The 24342-nt window shown below is 34.7% G+C and overlaps 1 protein-coding gene across 1 annotated transcript; it reads right to left on the reverse strand.

The window, feature by feature from the left end:
- Positions 1-329: 329 nt before the first annotated feature.
- LOC145692086 (cytochrome P450 307a1-like) lies at positions 330-24261 on the reverse strand. Its single transcript, XM_081767379.1, has 3 exons — positions 23436-24261; positions 7218-8000; positions 330-4310 (listed from the first exon to the last, which is right to left on the reverse strand). Exons 1-3 carry the CDS (start codon positions 23839-23841, stop codon positions 3970-3972), a joined length of 1530 nt encoding a protein of 509 aa, XP_081623505.1. The 5' UTR covers positions 23842-24261; the 3' UTR covers positions 330-3969.
- Positions 24262-24342: the final 81 nt, after the last annotated feature.

The following is a 24342-nucleotide window of genomic DNA, read 5'->3' on the forward strand; positions in this document are numbered from 1 at the left end:
TTTTTCTTCATTCATTTGACATAAGAAATCGCCTCCGGCCGGAGTTTGGTCATTGAATTTCTAAATACACTGTCCTTGTAACTATGACGGAATGTCATCAGTAGGGGGTGTAATTGGGCTTATACTAGAGTATACGGCGTATACGCACCTAATATTTTTTTAAAAATACAATTCACCTTAACTTTATGGAATAATGAGTGTATATAGGGTGGGTATACGCTATATTTAAAAAAAAACTATTGAGTGTAAACCTAGCAAATAGTCTATCATTACATCACTGGTCGGAAGAATATATTAGCATAATGAGTACAAATATATAAGTATTTTTAATTCATGTTTTATTGCACTACAAAGAATTAAGTGTAAAAAATACACATAATACTGCATATGGTCAGATATACATATACAAGTCACTTATTTACAACAAAAATAACTCACAATAATAATAATAATAAAAAGCGATTTTGTTTTTAAAATGAAGAATGAAACATCAATCAGCAACAAAAGTACCTGCTCCACTAATCTGAAGTTCTTTTGAAATAAGATGGGAACAGTGTTTTTGTTTTGTGCTGATTGAGTATAAATAGAATTATATCTGAATTTTTCATTATGTTGATGATGGCTTTTCAAAGGAAATGAAATGAAAAATGAACTTCAATGAGTTAATGTTATACAAATAGTGAGCAATGCGTTTTATGATATAAAATACATATTTAACAAGATAATGATGAAGATGTGTTCACTATACAAGACATGGATAAGCAAAGAGATAGGCAAGCAATCTACATTACAAATACTAGTTACAATCATATAGTTTTGAAATACATTATTTACGGAAAAAAAAAAGAGGCTGAACGAACACAAATACTCGCTAGATGCTAAGTTATTTAATTAATTAGAATTCAAATTCACTCCAGACCTCGTGAAATTTCCTTTGATTTTGTATGAAGGACAACTCGTGCACTACAACAGAAATACAGGTCAATCTAGTCATTAACTGGGAAAATTCTTGACATTCTGTGTAAAAAGTATATGATAAACGTTGATTGAGCTTAATTTTATAAAGCAATTTCCAACTGAAAAAGAAATGTAGAACGGTATATTGCCTCAAATAAAATTAGAATTCAATTGCTATTATAACACAAATGTTTATAATTATAAGTATGTCTATCACATGGATTTACGAGTGTTCATTATCTTGTCCTGTTAAATTGCGAGTACCGTTGTCCCGATTTGGTAGATAAGAGATATAGTATTAATATTACTACTTTTGGAATTGAACGGACGCAATGCATTAACAATTTCCTGAGATGGACAACATACAGAGTCCGCCAGAAAAATGTATAAGTACACTCTTGGTCATCCTATATCAGGATACTAGCATTGACAATTGTTCTGAAATTTAAGTATGTTGTAGTATGGTTTCTCGCTCAACAAATGTCGGCGTTGGCAATTGTTTTCAGTTAAAATTATGTTGTGCTACGATTTTTCGCTCAACAGATGTCGGTACTGTCAACATGGTTAGTGAGATAAGAAAATAGCAGGAGTACGTTTGACGTTCGAACAGCGTACGTTTTGAAGTTTTTTTATCAGGTTTAGAAATACCATTGAAGTGCAGCGTCACTGGAGAAAGGAGTTTGGTACTGAACCACCAATCTGCCTAACAATCAAATGCAATGTTGAGAAGTTTGAGGCGCATGGAGTGATTTGCGATTCGGGAAGAAAGTCTTGCTTCGTCGGCTCTCGTGTTGGCAAAGTTTGAAACGACACCACAGAAGTCTGCTAAGCAAATGACAATTAACAATGTCGACATCTATTGGGCGAAACCCCATACTACAATACTACAACATATTTAAATTTCAGAACAATTATCAATGCCAGATCCTGGTACAGGATGACAAAGAGTGTATACATTTTTCTGGCGGACTCTGTAGTGTGTTTCGAACAAAAATAGTTGCCATAAAAATTTCACTCAATGTAATAGTCTATGGATAAGTCTACTGCGTTAGTCCACGGTTAAGAGTAATTATATACGAAACAAAACATTTAAGACTATATTGAAATATCACAGTATATTACTAGTATCAAAGAGTTAATACCAGTAAGAAATATAATTAAAGAAGTAATAAATAGGTTGAACTCCGTGTCTTGTATAGTAACCATATTATTAAAGAAAAATGCGATTTCTTACTTAATAAAATAATTATAAACGAAGAAAGCTAATAAACAATAATTTTGTACATTTCCACTGGTCAATAAAGTTACTGTATTCAATCATATACAGATATCGATTCAGAACAAATAGTACATTTATAATACATTCTTGGATTACATCATAATTTAACATTTTTTTATTATTTTCTTTTAAATTTTACGTTTGAATTTGTATTTTCCTTTGTATATACATAAATTAAATAAAGTTCACTGTAAATCAAGAATTTGTACACTATCAATTTAGAAATTTTACTCATTCCGGCAAGTCTTTGTTATTAGTGAACTGGACTAATTGTAACTAAACAAATGTCCGTATGGAGCAAATAACCCTAGATTGGTATCTCGTTTTGCTATTTCTTCTAATGTTAGCTTGTTGTAATGCACACCTTTGTTCTACCCATACTATTATTAGTTACTGTAAATTTTCTATGTTTTAGAAATGGCTATGCTTTGTACCAAAAAAACTGTAGGTGTTAAATTTCTCTCAAGCGAGTAAATAATATTTTTTAATTTCCTCTTCTTTCTTTATCTTGATATTGGCTTCTATTCAAAAAGCGTCTTGTTAATTGTTTTCCTAAGTTATATCGTGACTAATATTACCTAACATTATAGGTAAAGAGTAGAACACTTTATATTTTGCTGCAATCACGCGTTCATGAACATATTAGAGACCTGCTCGTTTTCTTTCATTTTTGTAACAATAATGTTCATAATCATATTACATTATTAACGTTTAAGGTCCAAGTCAATAGCGTAATTATTACGACACACACCAAGTCAGTTTAGTAGCTAATTGTCCGAAAGAAACTATGTACAGGTAAAAAATATATATATTTGAATTGGCTCATTAGTGAAAAAAAAAAGTATTAATGAAGACATTTTACCTAACTTGTAGATAAATACGGCGATCGTAAAGTCGTAAAGTAAAATGTTCCAGTCAAATCAATTTTACAAATTTACAATGATAAAAATGCAAACTTATTACAGATACAAAACTTCAATACAATAGTTAACTATTATATCCGAATCTCATTATATTTTTTAGTAGTTTCTCTCTGACATCTCTTATAAAATATTTCTCTTTCTATTAAGTTGAAAACGATTTGCGAAATTCATCACAACCTTCTGTATGTTACAGATAATCTTACTTAATTTAAGGCAGTGAAATCGAATTGATTAATTTACTCATTAATATAGTTATTTTAAGAAATCTTATCATAGGAATACCCCTTTGTGCGTGCCAGTACGAAACTACAAAAATACTCACTGTTGACTCAACATATACTTGATGTTTAAAAAAACAAAAAGAAAAAAAAAGATATACATGCCACAGTTGTACTGAAATTTTGTACACTTTAGATACTAGTAGTAAAAACAGAAGACGATGTAAATGATTCGTAAAGCTTCATTCATTTCTTTCACCAAAAGAAATTCAACACGAAATAATATATGAACTATTTATATTCTACCATATAGTTTCATAAATCTTATAGTCGATAAGATACGACTTTTGAGGATGGCGTGTTAATAGTCTCACACAGAGTTTCCTAGCACGACACTTATTTCGCGACTTCTATTTTTAAAAAAATAACATTAATATATAATTACTGGTATAATCACAGTTCACAAAACTTAAAATGGTGAGTTGCTTGTAAAGTTCTCTTTAGCTGTGCTTCAAAGAACTGAGTGAAATAATAATAATAAAAAATAATAATAATGATAAAAAAACATAACTTATTTCTCTTGAATATGTTGTTAGTTTTGAATGTTCCTGTTTGTGAACACCAGAGAATAAGTTTCAGGTGGTAAAGCTACAGATCCCCTGGGTAGAGCTACTTTCGCCGTATTCGAGGATGAAACGTTGAATGTTTGCAATACATTGGCCACAATAAGAAAGGAAACGGTTTGCACCAAGCGAGAGCCGATGCACGTTCTCTTCCCTGTGCTGAAGGGGATAAAGTAATCTGGCTTCATCACTTTACCGTTGCGGATGAAGCGCTCGGGGTAGAATTCCTCTGGTCGGTCCCAGTACTCCGGACTGGTATTCAGTTCCAGATTGTTTATGAAGACTGTCGTGCCCTTTTTCACATAGTAATCTGAAATTAAATAAATTGAAATCCTTAAAAATGAGGACTAAATTCTCCTAAAATCACAAACCATCAAATTTATTAATCACAAAGAATTTGCAAGAAATACGTACAACTCTAAACACAAGAGTCAATAATATTTTAGGTTATTATGTCTCATTTACCATAGTATAGAGGGGAAGGGAGCTAAATATGCCGCCCCTAGATTGTATCCCATCCCAGACTCCAGCCTACTCTGCCTAAGCGCTAATCCGGGACTACTTAGGCCTACTTGTATGATTGTAATGCATCAGCATCACAGAAGTCAGAGCAATACAAAGAGAAGATAATTGAATTTTTCTTTTTTGCAAAACAACACGTGTCAGAAAGAAACAAGTTTTGAGAAAAATGAGGAAAACTAACTACACAGTATAATTTCTCCAAAAACGTCTATTTATTTATAATATACCAAGCGTAGGCAACAGCTTGACAGGTGCAAATATCTCACAAAATGTGTATCTACGCGTAGCAAACATTATATTGTCATTAATTTCGTATCTGACAAAACTTAACGTGTGTCGTTTTACCCTCCCCCCCCCAAAAAAAAAGATTCAATTATGATCAATCGCATCTGCCGTTCTGGAATGTGTTATTAATTCCAGATCTAAAACTTGTATCCCTGTGTTTGTATCATAATGAAAAGTTTAATGGGGTATGTATTAGTATAAGTTTAACTGCAATAGATAGTGTATTTTGGAACCTGTAATTCATTTTATAGTTTGATGTCCCACGATTATGCAGTAAGCCTATAAGCCTATAACGAGATGGATGATGATACTGGAATGAATAAAGAAGGAAACGAGAGAACAATGAGAAAAACATGCACACAGTGTTTGACTAACACAAAGTTCATTTGGCGAGGGCTGAGGTGAAACCACTGACCCCATGCACCATATGTTTACCACTGAGCCACCATGACACCGTACACTGTAATTATTGGCCATGAATGGGGCACTTTTGGCACTATACAAATAGTTTTTGTTGATTTTCTCGGAAACCACGCATGAGGATTCACCCCATGCATCTCATCTTCAATTAGATCCATCGGTTTATATGTGTCTCACCTTTGAGTTGAATTGATTTTGAGTTTAACGTGCCTTTCAGCAGCGAGCCTATATGAGACGGGACCTATTATTAGCGTGGAATCCGAACCACATGAACTCCCGCCGGGAATCGAACCTGTGTCTCCCTTGAACTTTATTATTATTATTATTATTATTATTATACGCTAATAATAATAGAATTAATTAAAAACTACTGTACCAACACACAGGGGCCGTGGTAGCTCAATGGTTGAGCGTTCACCTCTGGTGTGTGGGGTTCTGCTTGGATCCCAGCTCGCGCCAATTGGACTTTATGGTGGACAAACACCATCTACGTGGATTTTCTGAGTTTTCCCGTTTCCTCCCACTTTCTTCATTCCACCATTTCATCCATTTCTCATCATCACCGTCTCCTTTAGTCTAGTCGGCATAATCGTGGGACGTAAAACTTAAAAAGATTTGTATTAACAAAAAAGTACTAAATGGATAATATATCCCGTTAAGCACCACAACAAAATTTTACATTTATACATATCATTGTTTTAATATGCAAGTGAGTTTTTCTGTTTCTTGTATCAAAACTGCTGGCTTTCAGTGAGTATATTCGCGAGTTGAAAACGTATTGGAAGCATTACACCTCATATGCAAACTGTAGTGAATTCCTTAATAACATCTTTACGCACAACTAACCAATCAATTAGGCGCTTAAACATTTCTCATGGTTTCCTCACATAAACATAATTTTATTCAGCATCAATTTGTAGTCTTGGTGTTGATAGTTTTTTTTTTTTTTAATTTAGTCAGTGTTCAACAACATTTTAACACACATCATTTTGAACACGAGAAACCATGGAGTGGCGGTCCATATCAGCGTAAAGGAAGTCAGCAATGTGCAACGTGTGCAAGGATTCTCTAACTAACTCTATGGCCTATGGAACCCGGAGGTTCAATGCCGCGTTGACAAAAGCTCTCCATTGACTTCTATCCTTAGCCAATTGGTTCCAGTTTCTACTTTGTATTCCTATCTCTGCGAGATCCATCTTAATATTATCCTCCCATCTTCGCCTAGGTCTTCCTAATGGTCGCTTTCCGATTGGTCTTCCAGTCAAGACTTTGAAAGCGTTTCTACTTTCTTCCATTCTAGCTACTACAGGACCTAATTTCCAGACATGCTCCCAATAGAATTCTCAAATATGGTCTTACTTAAGGGTAGGTCCAAAATAGAAAAAAAAAAAAAAAAAACTTGATAGCAGTGAATACGTAATGCGTCAGCGGGAAGTCGAAGTATTAGGGTCAATTACTTTCATGATTCTTTGTGTTTGAAATAACACTTGCTGCGATTTATTGTTTCACGCTTATAGGCCTACTTGTGAAAAACGTGAAATATACATGAAACCATACATCACAACACGCGTTATTCCAGACACGAGGAACCATAGATATGGCAGTATTTAATTTAATACTTCCGACTTCTTGCCGACGCATTACGTGTGCACCACTGCCAAAGCTTATTGTTTGCCTAATTCGAACACACCTTTAATTGAGAGCATATCTGAGAATTCTATTGGGAACATATCTGGAAATTATGTCCTGTAGAGAATCCTTGCGCACATTGCACATTGCTGCATATATCCAATTTTGAATGGCATAGCTATGTGACTTTCTTTACGCTGACATGGATTACCCTCCACGGTTTCACGTGTTCTAGCGTACATTATGGATTTTGCCGTCACCGTCATTCATTATAATGTCAGATTACCCTGATCATTCGAGAAAGTAGAAGCTAAGAAGCACAATGTTTTACTACAATCAAAATACAAAATATTTCTCTTACCTGATATTGTTGTGTCTTGCGTTGCTACGTGTGGAACAATAGGTGAAGATGCTTTGCGGAGTGTTTCCCAGATAGTTGCTTCTGTATAAGGCATGTCCGGTTTGTCGAACAAAGAAACATTTCTAGATCCCTGGGTGACACTGTCTACTTCTTGTTGAATCTTCTCACCAACATGTGGATGATGAACTATTTGGCCAAAGATAAGCATGACTAGGTTTCCCACAGCAGAATGACCACCAATGAAATCTTCTAACTCAAAGATGATGTGTTGCCAATTCATATTAGGGTCATCCTCCAGATGAATGAGAAGTGCGTCCGTAAAATCTCGTGGGTTGTAAGGATCTAAAGTTTCCCTGTGTTCTTCAATTACTTTCTTCAGAATAAACTGTCTAATGCTACTTGCCCATCCCGAAAGTCGTTTCATGTGTCCTTGGTAAAGTGGCAATAACCATGGCATGAAGTCTACAGCATATCCTTGGTTGATGTCCCAAAATATGTCATCAAAGTTGCGCACCATTTTCTGAAACTCATCATCGTCATAATCAAAGCGTGTGCTACACATATATTTGATGAAGACGTTTGCACAAACAGCCATGAACAAGGATTTCGCGTGATATTCAGTATTTACGTGTTTATGAAGTTGTTCCAGCATCTCTGGAATCTCAGAACTGCCAACTGATGCTAGATTATCAAAATGGACTGAAGCGAATCGTGGTGAACAGTACATTCTTGCTATGCTCCTTCGTGTCTTCTGTAAATCCGACCAGTCACAAAGGGCAAGAGCTGAAAACAAGAAAATGTTGTTTTAATTAATTTTGAAATATATATTTCAATATACTCGTACATATAAACTTCAAGGATTTATATGAATGTTTAAATATCCTTCCTATATTTTCTAGGACCATGTACAATGTTCACATTTATTTGTTTTTACAAGAAGTATGTTCTTCACTTTTAGGACTATATGTATTACTCAGAGAATTTTTTTTTTCTCTAAAACTGCGCATAAGAGAGACATTATATGTCTCATCTTTGGACAATTTTATAGTTAATTAAAGTTTAAGAGTTGATTATAATTTTCGGTTATATCGCATTCATTATAGTATATATACTGTCGTCTTGCTAGTGTTATAATAAAAAGGTTGATAAAAATATACTAGGCTTATATACTGCAATCCATCTTAATAAATGGAGTGGTTACCATGTAGAATCAATTTTTAGGTTTGTAAATACGATGATTTTCTCGAAAACTCAGCATGAGAATTTGCACTCACATAGTTTGTTCAGCTCAAATCTGTTTATTATTATTATTATTATTATTATTATTATTATTATTATTATTATTATTATTATTATTATTTTGTAATGCTAATATGAGTAATGCAGAAACTCCTATTTATGTAATTAAAACGACTGATTCCCGATGCCGGACACCAAGACAGAAAGAGTCCAATTCCGTTTCAGACTCGTAACAAGTATTTCGCTTTCATAACAGTAGCTAAACAAAATCGTCGGATTTTCTTTTCTCGTCTTTAACACCGAAAACTAATAGTTGAATACTGTTAATACACGTCTGATTCATGAAAAAGTATATAATTCACTCAATGAACGAAACACATTTCTACTTTCATGTTAAATCAGTTACGTATAAAAGTTGTCATTTTTTAATGGCGCCTGAAGAACGAGTAAAACATAAAATTAAAACAGCGCTCACCAGAGTTGAGCGTTTTGTCATTGAACCAGCATCGTCGTTATATCCGTCTCGCCATTATGTTCCTTTTGATTTGTCTACCAATAATGGACATACATTTTCTTTTATTTTGTCTTAATGTGAATAGTAAAAAAAAAAAAAAAAAAAAAAAACTTTAAAGAGAAAAAATACGTCTCAAGTATATCCCGTTATCCGATATCCGGTTTCGAAAGCTGTGAAGCTGTGATATCTATATGCGTATCTTTTGATGTGAGTTGTATATTCTAAAAATATTTACTCCACTAAGTAATGTAGTTGTGTTTGGAACAACGGATAACAACAAAGCTTTTATTTTTTCCTTCTTCAAGATACTAATACTAATACTTCTTCCTCTTGGCAGTCAATGCTTAAATATATCTGAAGTAATTTTAATTTACTTGAAATTTGTATGGACCTTTCATTTTTAAAAAAGTTCAATAATGATTTACGTAGGTCAGGGTTGGATTAACACTATCTTGCTCTCTAGCCTATACTTACAAAACTCACCCTCCCCCCCCCCCAAATAAAATAACACAACTTCAAACATATTTCTAGTTACCGAACTTAAAGATGCTATTGTCGCTGTAGCTACTCTGTTTTAACACGTGAAAGAAATCTTATATTAAGATCGAGTTTTTAGACAGTTCTACAACGATCAAATTGTCGTCGATAATGGATCCAACACTTAGTCTCGGCTACATAAAGTCTGAATGTTCAATATACGTTTATACGATAACGGCAGGGTCATTCGAAAAGGGAACAGTATAGAATAATATGCAATGCAAAAATGCCTACATGGGAAGTATCTACTACAATAAATTACTTTATCTGTAATGTATAAAGGGGAAAGGAGCTAAATATACCGCCTCCAGATTGTACTCCACCTCAGGCTCCAGTCTGCTCTGCCTACCCCTAAGCGCTAATCTGGTCCTGTCGTATGCAAAGAGTAGAAGATAATTATGATCGCATCTGCCCTTCTCAAATGTGCAACTAATTCCAGATCTAAAACTTTTACCTTTTGAAGGTGACTGGCAAGACAGTTTTCCAAGAACTGTAATTCTATGTATGCAGAACAAAAGTATTGTTATATTCCCCGCCAGATACACTTGGGAAAGTGATGCATTGCATGAACGTCTTTACGTGTATCTGCCTAAAGCTGATTTGAGGGTCAAGGGCAAGCACGCTGCAAATGATTCTTCCGGTCTATCTTACTTTCGATGTATCTATAAACTAGCAGAGTTGCCATCTGTCATCATATGCTGATAGCTTATATTAATTAAATTTCATTTCTATTTTGTGTTTTTAACTCTGGAGTGATCATTAGATCGAAAAGCGAAAAGTTTTTTTTTTTCTTTCTTGAAGTCGAACCAAAACCCATACTGGAGGTAATCATAGGAATATATCCTATCATTAGTATCAAAGAGCTCAGTAACCTAATCACATTTCTTTTAAACTTCATTATAAACCTCACGTCATTTCAGTTTAAGATGGACTAGGCCGGTCAGTTGGTAAAGTACATATTCAATTAGGTGATGTGTGGTCAACAGTGTAACATTCCCCCATTTTGTCGATCGGAGTTCGTTAACTCTTAATTTTTCGATTATCTCACAGCATTCCAATCATAGTTATTTCAATAATTTTGTGTTCCACCAAGAATAAAACCTGAGATCACACTAGTAAAAGCTACCATGATTTCATATCGTAGGATTGAAATGTATGAACTTGAAATATGTATTCCTCCCTCAATAAAGTATTTCTTAATATGTAGCAGAGAATCCACACGTCATTATGCATCTAATTTCGAAATGAAATGAAATCTTTGAGTTGAAAAAAAAATGAAATGAAATCTTTAAGTTTAACGTCCCACGGTTATGCCGGTTAGGCTAAAGGAGACGGTGATAATGAGAAATGAGTGAAATGGTGGAATGAAGAAAGTGGGAGGAAACGGGAGAACCTCGAGAAAACCCACGAGCACGGTGTTTGTCCACCACAAAGTTCACACGGCGTCTTTGAGTTGAATTATGCCTGTTAGGCTAAGGGAGACGGTGATTAAAGCAAGTGAATGATGATGGAAGAATTAGTGGAGTGAGGAAATGGGGATGGAGGAGGGAGACACCATTTCTATCGGGAGATAAACGATCTAAATCATTCCTTACTCAACAGATCACTATCACCGTTCAACGTGAGAACGTTTCAGCTATTTTGGGTACGTTACACACCGGTAAAGAATTAGAGGAGATCTTTCTTCTATAAGGTGCCCCTATTATTCAGAAGAATTTCTATTGTAGACACCATAAAATTATAACAAATTTGAGATATCAACTATTAGTATTAAAAGATTTCTGTTAATACTCGAGCACTTCTACTTTACGATTTTTAAAAAGCATGTTGCAAGACTGGTAGTTTTGAGGATAGGACTCTGGTAATATCTTTTTAATTGTCTACATCATAAAAATATAACAAGCTAGACGTTACGGTACTTTTTGTAAATTATTTTCACTTTTTTCATATTTTACAACTAGTAGAAGAACATTCACAGAAACTGAGTTTAGTCTTCTAGTACTAGTGTAGAGGTGATTTTAAAAAAATCTTAAAATCTTAAAAATATATATATCATAAAATTAAGATTCACAACACTACTATTACAAAAGTTGTTATTATTCTGGTGTTTGTGTTTTATATTATCGTACGACTTGTAAAAAGAAAAAGAACTGTGAATTTATGAATTATTAGTTGTGAGAAAACAGACTTGGGAGTTGAGAAAGAAGGTCAGACGGAATAACTGCTCCTAGTTTCACTGAGATAGTACTGTTCTGTATATTGATAAATAGCTATGAAAGAAATGTTTCTCTCTTTAGTATTCAGTAAATATATATATATATATATATATATATATATATATATATATATATATATATATATATATATATATATACTAGCAGCGTTCACCCCGCTTCGCTGCGGTCACCCCGGAACGCAATAAACTTTGTTACTTAGATAATTTTTACTTTTTCGCTTTCAAGTGATATGATAAAAACCATAGAAGATTGCAGTAAATCTTAACATTATATCGCCTGTCATTTATGTTAACCCGCCCCGCTTCGCTGCGGTCATCCCGGTGCTGGCATATTGTAAAAGTGTCTGTAAAAATAAGCAAATCAATTAAAAATTTTTAAACAGAAGATTCAAGCTATTTTCCGCTGTATATCGCCTGTCATTTATGTTAACCCGCCGAGTGACACGGTCATGCGGGTTGCATATAAATACGTTTATTTTTACCTATGATGAACTAATAACAAAGGATTTGTACGTTATGGACACTTGAATGGTCAATTATCTCAAGACACTGGTAATTAAAAATTAAAGTGATATGATAAAAACCATCTAGGGTCCAAATCCTAATAACCCCCCAAAAATGAAAGAAATTGGTTCAGCCGTATTAGCGTGATGAGCGGACAAAATTTTGTACGTTCTCTTTTATATATATATATATATATATATATATATATATATATATATATATATATATATATATATATATATATATATATATATATATATATATATATAAACATTTTGAGGCGCGAAAGATTTAGGCCATAGTTACAAATAATGCGATAAAAACAAAAATGTTCACCGAGTGACCCAAATACTCTTTAGTTTGGTTAAACCTAAGATTATTATTATTTTGTTTATCATCTCTGGCTTTTTGCCTTATTTCTTTTTCATGTTTTACAATGAAAGTGTTAAATTGAAGTGTCTAATAGTACTTTATAAATTGGCAAATTTATGGATGAGTGAAACTAAAATAATTTCGCTGACCAATGCTTTTGTAAATGTTCCCAAAATGGTTTAAATATATCTGTTTATTATTGTCCCTCTATACACACCATTGTGAACAAGGACACGTTTACTTCGAGCAATTTAGCACATGTTGTGTTGTCGCATCTGAAGGCCAGTTGTCAGGTAGGAAAGCAATGTAGGTATCAATTTTTTCTTTAAGTTGGCATCTATGACGGAGCCAAAAAGAGCTGTTACGTTTATTTCTAGTTGAGTGCATACCTCAATAAATCTCCCAGACAACTGTTATATGGTCTATCCATTTCATATCACAACGTTTACCTAGGCCTTTGAAAGCACCCACTGGTATCATTCAGGTTCCTTGCTGGGCCGCTGTCGCAAACACATTCTTTTCTTTTCGCTCTACCTGCTTGTCACCTTCATTGGGAACGTATTTCAACCACTAGTCAATGTTTTATTTCTGTGTTGCCACCAGTCAGTCCTTCTTTACCCCGTTCATTCAGGTATTCCAGGACCCAGGCCTATTTCTCCATGTCCAACTTAGTCTTCAATACTTAGAATTATATTATTTTTCTTATATATCTTTCTGGAAGCTCTAAAACTAAATAACAGGAGGTGTATTTATGTATTAGAATGTCTTGCAATTCTTATTTCAACACGAATTCTAGCAAGTAAACTAAATGTAACTTTCCAACGCTTAATTGACACCCACCTTTATTCTCCAAGCACAGTATAACAAGAATTCATACATAGTCCATCGGGAAAGAAACTCTTTCGTTAGTGGAAAAGTCCTAAACTCAAAAATACGTGAACTATTCGTTCCTCAATATAATAATTCTCTTTGGCAAATAATAATAATAATAATAATAATAATAATAATAATAATAATAATAATAATAATAATAATAATAATAATAATAATAATAATAATAATAATAATAATCTAACTCTTGGACAATATCTCTGACGTTATATCTTAATTATAGTGTCCTGAGAGTATGAAGCCCCATCATAGTAACATGGTAAACGTCTGTGTCTTTGTTGTGGGAAGTTTGGCTTCGATAGTTCATGCGGTTCAGATCCATTGTATTAATTACGTGAAGGCAGATTCAGTAAAATAAAAATGAACTTTCCTCAGATAGAAAATATACATAAATTCATCTTGCTCATACGTTTCAAATCTAATCGCCGCATTTCCATCTTGCTTCAAGTAATAGTGGCTTTTGTATATTTAATTATAATAATTGTATTAATTTGCTGTCCCATGCAATATATTACTATCCATGATCATAACTCAGTTTCCTGAGCAACCCGAGTTTCCTCGTACACAAGCCCTCTTTGACTTTTCCAAATTCGACAGGGACACGAACACATACATATCAAGCACAGTTAAAATTCCAAAGGCCCTCCCACCGGGAATCGAACCCGGGACCCCGTACACCAAAGGCGGACGTGCTATTCACTAGACCAACGGGGCCACGTATCTTATATCGGTATCGCTTTTACTAATATAGTAACAATATACAATTTTACAATTGAGTATCTAACTACATGGAATTCCATCAAATGATCGTTTAAAAAACTTTCAGGGAGCAAAGTGATTCAATGGTAGAGCGCTCAGCTTTGGTACGAGAACCCCTCTATTCTCTCACTGGCCATGTGAGTTTGTGATCGATAAGATCGTGTCTATTTGTTTTCTCGAAGTTCTCCCATTTCCTCCCAAATTCGTTAATATTCGCTTCCATTAACAATCCACTACCTTTAGTATAGTGGTCATAACCGTGAGATATTAACTTAAAAACTTCATTTAAAACAATATTCTGAAACGTTTATTGTGAGGAAGGCGAACTTTCTGAAGACCGTCTATTTTGAAGGTGGGAAGGGATAAGGCAGTGGTGTCATTTGGGGAGAAAACGGGGGTAATTGTTTTAGAAACATATAGTTTTTAATAAATTGTATAGTAATATACGAACAAAAAAAAAAAAAAAAAAAAAAGTGATCTTATGTTTCTGGACAATCTTGCTCCCCCTGGCAAAAGCCGTTACACTACTTGGGCAAGGGTGCCTATCTCCTAGGGCGAAGCCCAATAATTCTATCATTTCTCCCAATTTTTTTCTTTCTTCCACGTAAAATTTACTATTCTTCATGTTGATTGTATGTCTCCCTAAGCAATCTCTTGGGCTCAATCTGCGCTTTAAAACATACCTATGGCCAGGCTTGGCTAGGGAAAATAAAATATCTTTGTTTTAAGAAACATTATTTTATGTAGAAAAAGTTAATGAACCCTCCTCGCTAGTCTAGTGGCTAGGGCGAGCCTTTGGTGCACGTGATCCCGGGTTCATTTCTGGTTGGAATGCCTTGAAGTTTGAACGCATTACGGTGGTTCGGATTCCACATTAAATTTAGGTCCAGGTCTCATATTACCTCGTTGCTGAATATGGAAGCCAATAAAAGAAATGATATTTATAGTTTAACGTCCCACAATTATACATTGAGGCTAAGGGAGACAATGATGATCATGAATGAAATAGTGGAAGGAAAGAAGTGGGAGGAAACGGGATAACCCATGCACGCTGTGCTGGACCACCACAAAGTTCACTTAGCGCGAGTTGGGAAACAAACACAAGTTAATGAAGTTAAGGCGGGCCGTTAATAAAGTGTTTAGCTTATACTATGAAGGCGATGACAATAAAATTTCAAGTATTCTCAAGAATACTTTAATGCTGTCTAAGTGTTTCTTATACTGGTAATTTTACTAAATGTCCCGCAGACTGTGTTGTATATATATTCGACTGTATCAAATTTCGTAGGAATACCATTACTAAACACTTTCTTTGGTCGATTTTAGCTGAGTTAGTTACCAATTATTTTTACTTTGATCTATCTCCGGACATAAAGATTTCTTGTCAGAATCTTTAAATCATGGCTTTTGGATGAGTACAATGAACTAGTTGCCTAGAGGGTTCCATTGTTTAGTTTCTTCCGATCTCTGACGTAAGCACTGACACAGCAAAATCAGCTCTCGTAAACAAGCTTTAAATATTCTTCACTAGAGCTTCCAATATTAATAAACCCTGTGTGTTAGCAAGAAATAATTTTTGAGTTCTCAATATATCTCCGCCAATTTCAAGAGTTTTCGTAAGACACTATCAGAATTCGGATATTAGATAGCAGTGGGGACATTTTAAGTTGAACTTCCATCTCACTTTCTCATTTAATTGTCAGTTAAAGAGATTTCCTCAGCTTTTACTCAAATCAAATCAGAAGTCTGATTGTTTTCAGTATAAAATTAATCATAGATTATCCAGCCACTAAATGATTAAGTCTGCATAGTGCTTCTTAAAGCAAAAATCGAAAGATTTTTCCTTTTTTATCAAAAAATTATCTAGTCCTTACCCAGGGCCGTAGCTTGTGGGGGGGTAGAGGACAACTGCCTCCCAGGGAAGCTCCCTACCGTTCGAGAGGGGGGGCATTTTAAGAGAAAATTTTCTTACTCCACATACGATACGAACATGAAATTATAAATGAAGCATCAAACAGGTTCACTACATTACATAAACAAAATAGCACACAAAAGGTAAATAAAACAAAAATGAATCGTAGGCTCATTTCAGTAAACAATGTCTCTATTAGGGACCCTAGAAATAATATTTATTTCTATGGGTTTGAGATTTGTCAATTTTGCACCCTTAATTAATTTGTCATGTATGGAACGGGCCCAAGAGCGTAACTAACGGCCCCGCAGACCTTGCCGCACGGGAGGGCCCACAGGCTCCGGGAGGCCCATAAAGAGTAAGAGAAAGATGGAAAGAGGGGCCCAGAATTACAAAAAAAAACTTTTAGGGGGCCCAAATACACTTATTAATGCTTATCCCCCCGAAAAAAATCTAAGTTACGGCACTGTTCTTACCTGCACCATCTTTGTTTCTTATCCTACTGAAACAGGGAATTATTCTCTTTTCTTAAAGTGGACTAGAATTTTAATTTGTTTGTTTTTAAAGATTTTCTTCTTACCGTCTGTTTAAATGTCACTTACTGTTTGTAAATTAAATTCTTATTTTCTTACGAAGTTTTGTGTTACCAAAAAATTTCTTTATATATTTACTTTTATATTTGTGTATTTATTTTACGTGATACGAAATCTCATGAAGCACTTGATGGACCACCATAAGCTTTGGCAACGATGTAGAGGGTCAAACGTCAGGGATCAAGTTCATGGATGAAGACATAACTCAAACCGGAAATGGCAGAAAAATGTACCATTTCCGGTTTTAATGTTGCTCACTATAGGACAAAAATGGGAATAGGTAGTGAGAAGTGGTTTCTGCAACCAATTAAGCGTCTAAATGATATATTCCATCTCCGTTATAATATCTTCTATTTCTATGTAAACCGGAAGTGGTAGAAATCTACTTCCGGTTTTAACGTTGATCGCTATAGAGCAAAAGCAGTAATAGATAGGAAAAAAGAAGTTTTCTGCAATCGATTAGGAGTCCCAAGAATATATTCCATCACCACCATAATCTTTCTACTAAAACTGGAAGGTTAGAAATACACCGCCACTTCCGGTTTGAATATTAATTGTGAAAATACATTGTCGAGAAGAGACTGTAGACGCGCGCAGTTTGTACTGGCACCTCCGGTTCCCTCTCACTCAAGCGTATCATTACTTTCGCATGGTGAGTGATGAGCAGGGTGAAATGCGAAAATTAGTTGACGGGCACACGTCGGCAAGAGAATTTCCATTGTTGAGCCATTAAAAAAAAAAAAATCAAACTTCAATTTTCACGTTCGTACGCGCCTTTGACGTAGGAGACCCGGGTTCGATTTCCGGCGGGAGCTTATGTGGTTCGGATTCCACGTTACTCAGTAGATCCCGTCTCATATAGCCTCACTGCTGAAAGGGACGTTAAACTCAAAATCAACTCAACTCAATTTTCACGTTGAGTACACTATGAAAACCAAATTCCTTCACGTAGCATTCACTGTAGTATTAGTTCAAATACAACACATTTACCTTAAGTAATATTGAATTTTGGTATAATGTAAATGCAGTTTGACAAAGCAACAGAAGAAGAAATCAGTAAAATCAAAACATTAAAATCCTGTAATGTTTTCGATTGTACAAGCTTTAGTTTTTATAGACTGAAACAGTGATGGATCTAGGCCGGAGCCGGAGGGGCTTAGACCCCCAGTTTTTTTGAGTGACAAAAATAATTCAAGCTTTTATATATATTTTTGAAAGTTTGAAGTAAACTCATGATATACTTATCAGTCTAGGTTCTGGCTGCCCTACCCCTTTTTTTATCTTCTAGATCCATCACTGGACTTCAATAATAATAATAATAATAATAATAATAATAATAATAATAATAATAATAATAATAATAATAATAATAATAATAAGCGAAATTAAGTGTATCTAAGTTAAAGTGAATTAAGTAGTGGTAGTGATAGCCTTGTAAAAAGTAGCTCCGTATTCGATTGAGGGAGAAAAACATATCTACAGAGATTAACTTTTCAATTTTTTCTTAATGCCACACATAAGGAAAATTAAATGTATGTAGCTACTTTCGTTTCGTTTGTCTCTACTTCCGTCAAAACAAATACTTACTACATGGCTCTTGTGACGCTCATGGGCTACATAAAACGATGTACCGAAGGAAAAATAAGTTGACATAGATTAAAAGCTTTCGTTTCATGTTTGAAATATTTAACAATGAGTGTATGTGTGTGAAGCCAGTTGTAGTAAGAGTACATCCAAGGTCACAGGCTACTGCGAGTAAATAAAAAAAAAAAAAAATGTTGGTTAGACCTTGACGAAGAAAGTTCTGCTCTTGAAGTCTCCAAGTATAACGGTACTGAAAATGAAAGTCAAGAAAACATAAGCAAGGAAGCCAGGAGACGAGAAAAAACAACGAGAAAGAATGCAGTGCTGCAGTCATAATTCTCTGATACCGTTTATTTCTATACAGTAGAATGTCAGTAATACGTACTTCTGTGTTTCCAAAACGAAAATAGTGAAAGGTCAAAGTTACTCTAATAGTACTTACTACGTTTGAATTCTATATGCAGATTAAGCACACTCCCACATTTTAACATTTTTTAAAAAAGTTTAACGTCCCACGTGTATGCTCCGAGGCTAAGGGAAACGGTGATGATTATAATGAACGAAATGGTAGAATGAAGAAAGTGGGAAGAAACGGAATAATTATTTTTAAAAAACAGGCATGCGGTACTTTTCCATCACAAATCCCACTTGGCGCGAGCTGGGATCGAACGAGAGACTCTACACACCAGAGGTGAGCACTATATTACTAACACACCGCGAACTCCTTAACATTTTTAAAATTCTTTGTCAAATAGAATCTCAATTCACAAGGCAAATTAAATCCTGCTAAATACAAATAAAATAGTAACAAAAAGGCTCGAATTTTAATTTTCCCGTTCTATACACATCTTTTGACAGTTTGAGGTTAGTTTCTAATACTATTATTGTATCATAAGATATTAGCTGCCTACTTGACAAAAATTGATCGTAAGTTTTTACATAGATATTTATCATATACAGTTTACCGAAGATATGGGAGGAAAAAAAAAACAACTTATTTATCTAAACTTCCACTGTTGTCCCACATTACAGAAATCAAGTTGCTTTTCCAAATCTTGTCAAAAATAACGCGTACTGAATATAATACAATTATTCACTTATTTATCTCGAAATACACAGAAGAATGGTGCAGCTTCAAAAATTGATTTTAAAGAAAGAAATATTACCATACACAGAGACGTACGCAGGGAGTGGGTCTTTGGGTCCACTCCCTCCCAAATCCTTACTTTTCTGTAAATTTGTTCTAATTTTAGAATTTTCTAAAACAGTTTATCCTCATATTGAATTCGGACACACGCCAAATAAATTCCTGCCTACGTTCCTGATCGTAAATGAGCACAATTTACATCGTCACTAACGGAAACTATTCGTGTTTGATATGCGTTAGTTACAACTCTTCAATATGTGCTTTCTAGGTCACATGACACATCCCCACGGTAATCAAATATATCCTTGACTCAGTACAATGTCCGCTGTGATAACTTTACCCGGTGCATTATCTGATCACAAAGTACATGAATCGGTGTGAGCAATGGTTGTTCGTAAACAATGCCCTTGACAAAGATCCAGAAAGAAAATCTTATGGAGCGAGATCCGGCCAACGGGCTGGCCATAGCAGAATGTTAATGTCTCCTCCATTTGCAGCACTTTTGATCCAATGCTATAGAAGAATATGGTTGATAAGCACTCGTACATTCCTATTAAAACTTTGGCGGAGCAAGCTTCGCTCAGTTGCAGAATGACCATAATCGGTATTCAGTGGGGTAAAGCTATTTCCAATCTGTGCAGGAATTAGTTCCCAACCAAATTTGTTATACTAAAGAAAAATAGATCTTGCGCTTTCTGGCGAGACGCAGTATGGAGAACTTTTACTTTAGGAGAGGTATGTTTATGTTCTGTACATGTTGCTACTCAGTTCCCTATAATAGATATAAATATATTGTCTCTTCATATTCCAATGTGAAATATAGCGTCATTAGAGAATATCTGCGAAACCATTTTCCTCCTTTGTCAGCTGTATCTTCTAGATAAACTTTGCACTTCCACTTTCGTTCCTGGTGTAAAAGCCTACATCATTCGCATATTGTACGATTTAGAACAGATGCTTACTAAAACGGTAATTTTCGACATGAATTCCCAGTGCTCTAGCTATTAATTTGTAGAGAATTCGCTGAATCGCTTCAGCAATATTTTAGCGATGCTAGCAGTCCAATCTGCCAAAACTCTTGCCTTTACACAATTAGGAAAGTGGGAGAAAATGGGAGAACCTTGAGGAAACGCCCGCAAATAGTGTTTACTCACCACAAAGGCCATTTGGCGAGAGCTGGAATCGACCCAGGAACCTCTTGCATCAGAGGTGAGTGTCCTGGCTGGTGAGCGTACGCGGCTCCAATCATAGACGATTTGAAGACCTTAAAATGCAGCACACAAAAAGTCTCCTGATACGATGCCATCTTGGAAACTGGCCTCGTGAGAATGCAGTGAGCATCACAAGTGTACTGCTTGTGGCACATGAAAAATTTGTACATTCTCCACTACGTTCAAACTTTTCTGTACTCTCTATATGCATAAAGGAATTGCAAATGAGATCTCACTCAATACTATTTAAAATACTTAGGGACGTTAAATAAAATGGATATTTTTATGTGTTTGTCACTCGAATATATTTCAGTATATTTTCTTAATTTTATTCATAATTAGCATTAATAGTCGAAATAAAATGGAAAGACCATGTTGTTTAAAAAAGAAAAATGTTTATATTATGATTCATATGAGTGATTCAAACCTTGATTTGATAGTCCTGTATTCCAAAAGTTAATTGGAAGAAGTAGTAGCGACGAAATTGTAATATTGATTGAAGCATTCATAATTGAAATGGAAAATACCGAAAATGATTTTGCAGAAGTGAGTAATTTATCTTACTATACAAATGAAGCAACATTATTTATTTATCTATTTTTGTAAAAGCTACGTTTTAACTTTTATCACTCGAAATTAAGGAAAATACAATTACCTTTTAAATAAAAAATAAAATAACTCATTAATTACGAAAATAAAAAAACATAGTGTCTAAGGTCAACGATGTTCGCAGAGACAATTGTATTATCACATAAAAATTCTCATCAGTAGTTCTATTTAAAATAAAATTATTGCCCAGATCGTTAGGAATAAAATGCCGATACACAATGGTTTAATTTCATAAATGACATGGGCCCAAATAAATAAATAACATATAAAAATAATCATTAAAAAAAGAAAATCATAGTATATTCAAAAATTATACTTGATAATGGCACCAGAACTAGAGCCAGTTGCCTCCTATTATTTTCTGATTTGGAGGAGGCTATATGAGACGTGGATCTACTGACTAATGTGGAATCCGAACCACAGGAGCTCCCTCCGGGGATCGAACCCGGGTCTCTCACACTAAAGGCGCATACGCTAATCGCTTAGCCACGGAGATCTTTCTTTTACGATGATTTTTGAATATGTTTTACATTCATTTCGTTAGATTTATTGTGTAGCCGTTCAATACAATTTTCAAAGTATTATTTTCTATTTAATCGCTAGCTAGTCGGCTTAAATCCTTAGGTACTATGTGCCAAAAGTTCACTTGTTATTATTGTTAATCGATTCGCTTACATGGTTTTGAATTTTATTTAATACTAGCATATAACTAAATTCTCTGGCGTTAAGGTTACGCAAGAATATGAACGAAATTTATGCTAATTAGTCATTACAATAAGATGAAATTAAGTTTATGCTAACGTTGATACATATATCTACTTTTCTCATGTGCCAATTAAATTTCAATTATACTACTTCCAATACGGATAGATATGAGCGGCTTGGATGAAGACAATGATAAGTCATATTTTATAACTTTCGACTAAACTGGAAAAGATGAGTGACCATTACTATGCAATTCAATGCAATAACACATACCAAACAAGTTCCCTCTACCATCTGCAAGTACATTTCCGAAATTAAACTACCTACGTACTATTCTGTGGTCTAATTCCAACCCATTCCACCTAATTACTCAATTTCATCGGAGGTAGCACATACCATTATATTCTCCCGAGCCACTCATATATAAAATTAAGATTCTACTTTAAAACTTACAAGCAAAGCCAATTTCCAGATCTATTTATTGAAAAGTACTTAGTATTAACAGAAGCTTTTAGAAAATAGTAAAAATATCTTACGATAATTCATAGAATTTACACAAATCCACCTAAATCTCTCACGTATTCCCACAAGACTCATACAGAGTGACTCTTTTTCCTATATCTTTCTTAACTCTAATAGAATTAGAACTCTCTCGCGGTTGTCTTGTTAGCGTACATGTCTTTCGGCAAAGTAAACCTGAGTTTGATTCCCGATGGGAGCTCAAGTGGTATGAATCTCACTTTCATACTGCTTCGGTTCGGAAAGGGGCGTTAAAAATTCAAAAACAAATCCAATAGAGTGAAATCCAAAATTTAGTGAATAGAAAGCTTAGAGATATTTTATTCATTGTTAATCATCATAAACAGTGGCGGATCTTGAGGGAGGTCATATTGGTAAAAGTTAACATGTTATTTCTACAAGCTAATGGAATTATTACACATTTTATCGCTACAATCTGTATGCAATAATTAGTACATATTTTATTTTGTCTTTTCTTAGCTAGTAGCGTTTTTTTTTTTTTTTTTTTTTTTTTTACTGATGTGACTTACCTTAAGACTCGCCGCTAATTATTTATAGGTGTTGTGGAATTACTAGCAGATCACTTGCTACGGAGTTTTCGTGTTCCAGATCCTAGCTAACCATGTCTTCATATAAGAATTGTCCTTCTTAATTTTGTTCGTTAATTGTAATAAATTTTCTACCCTCTCGTTTTTCCTTCCACTATATACTTCATAACTTCGCACAGAATAAAGTTTCTTTTGAAACAGTGTTAAAAATAATCAATTGTTGGTGAAAAATAAAGTGTTTAAACATATTCCACAACATATTAGTTTGATTTTCATAAACTAATAGATAATGAAATGAGTATTATATAAATAAGAAAAAAGAAAACACTAGTACTTACAATTATCCCGATCTCCTCCAAACAACTTATGGAACCGAATGAAGTTGGGCCGCCCTCCGAAGTGGCTTCCTTTTGTAATCAGAACTTCCTTAATCATTCGATAACTGTTGACAACGACGCACTCCGATGATCCCAACGTGATCTGGAAAACTTCTCCATAGATTTTGGACAGTGCTGTGAATGCTTCGAAAGGAACTTGATATTGTCCCAAAAGATGAAGACTTCCAAGTATTGGCCAAGGAGAAGGACCCGGTGCCAGATTTAATTTATCGGTGGTCGTTGGTTCGTGATGAAAGTGATGTCTCAAAGCTTTAAAGTGTTTCACTGCTAACACAACCAATGTGCAAAGCATAGTCAGAAGGCATATGCCAAGCGAACCGGCACTTTGAATAAGCAACAAGCCCATGTTTATTTGGATGTCGTCTTGCTAGTAATAGATAAACAAACGCACCGCGGTGGCGTACAATACACAACACCGGGCTTAAGTCCTTTTCAGAAGTTCACAATATACACGACGTTCGGCTTGTACTAGAAAAGGGCTTGTATTAGGCTATTTTACTCAGTAGCAAGCATGAATATTAAAGTTTTCGGCTTAGTGACGTAATAGGTGATGTCGACCAATAACAGCAGTTAGTAATTCTGAGTTATCTTGGGACTTCCAATTCATTTTAAAGGGTAGTTTGAAAGGTTCCTATAGGCCAGCTACCTAGTGCCCACATTGTACCTGTCCCCCCTCTCTTCTCCTATATTCCCCACCTGTTCTTCACCCTCCCCCTTGCAGCGTGGAGTGTGGAAGAAGAGTCTTTCAAGCGCCCGCTAACCCAATCTACAAACTCTGTGCTCCTCCCTACCTTCCCAAGTGGCGCTCTAGTGCAATTTTTTCAGACAAGTATTTCGGGGAGTCTTC

Source organism: Thermobia domestica, chromosome 1 (genome assembly GCF_964235325.1).
Source record: "Thermobia domestica chromosome 1, izTheDome1.hap1.1, whole genome shotgun sequence".
NCBI lineage: Eukaryota > Metazoa > Arthropoda > Insecta > Zygentoma > Lepismatidae > Thermobia > Thermobia domestica.

Bases quoted from the DNA above. Each gene is read 5' to 3' on its own strand.
- LOC145692086 (XM_081767379.1), bottom strand. From the start codon at position 23,841: ATGGGCTTGTTGCTTATTCAAAGTGCCGGTTCGCTTGGCATATGCCTT. The intron at 8,001-23,435 runs GTAAGTACTAGT...TCTTGTTTTCAG, and splicing joins TGGAGGAGATCGGGATAATT to CTCTTGCCCTTTGTGACTGG. The intron at 4,311-7,217 runs GTAAGAGAAATA...ATTTAATTTCAG, and splicing joins GCAAGACACAACAATATCAG to ATTACTATGTGAAAAAGGGC.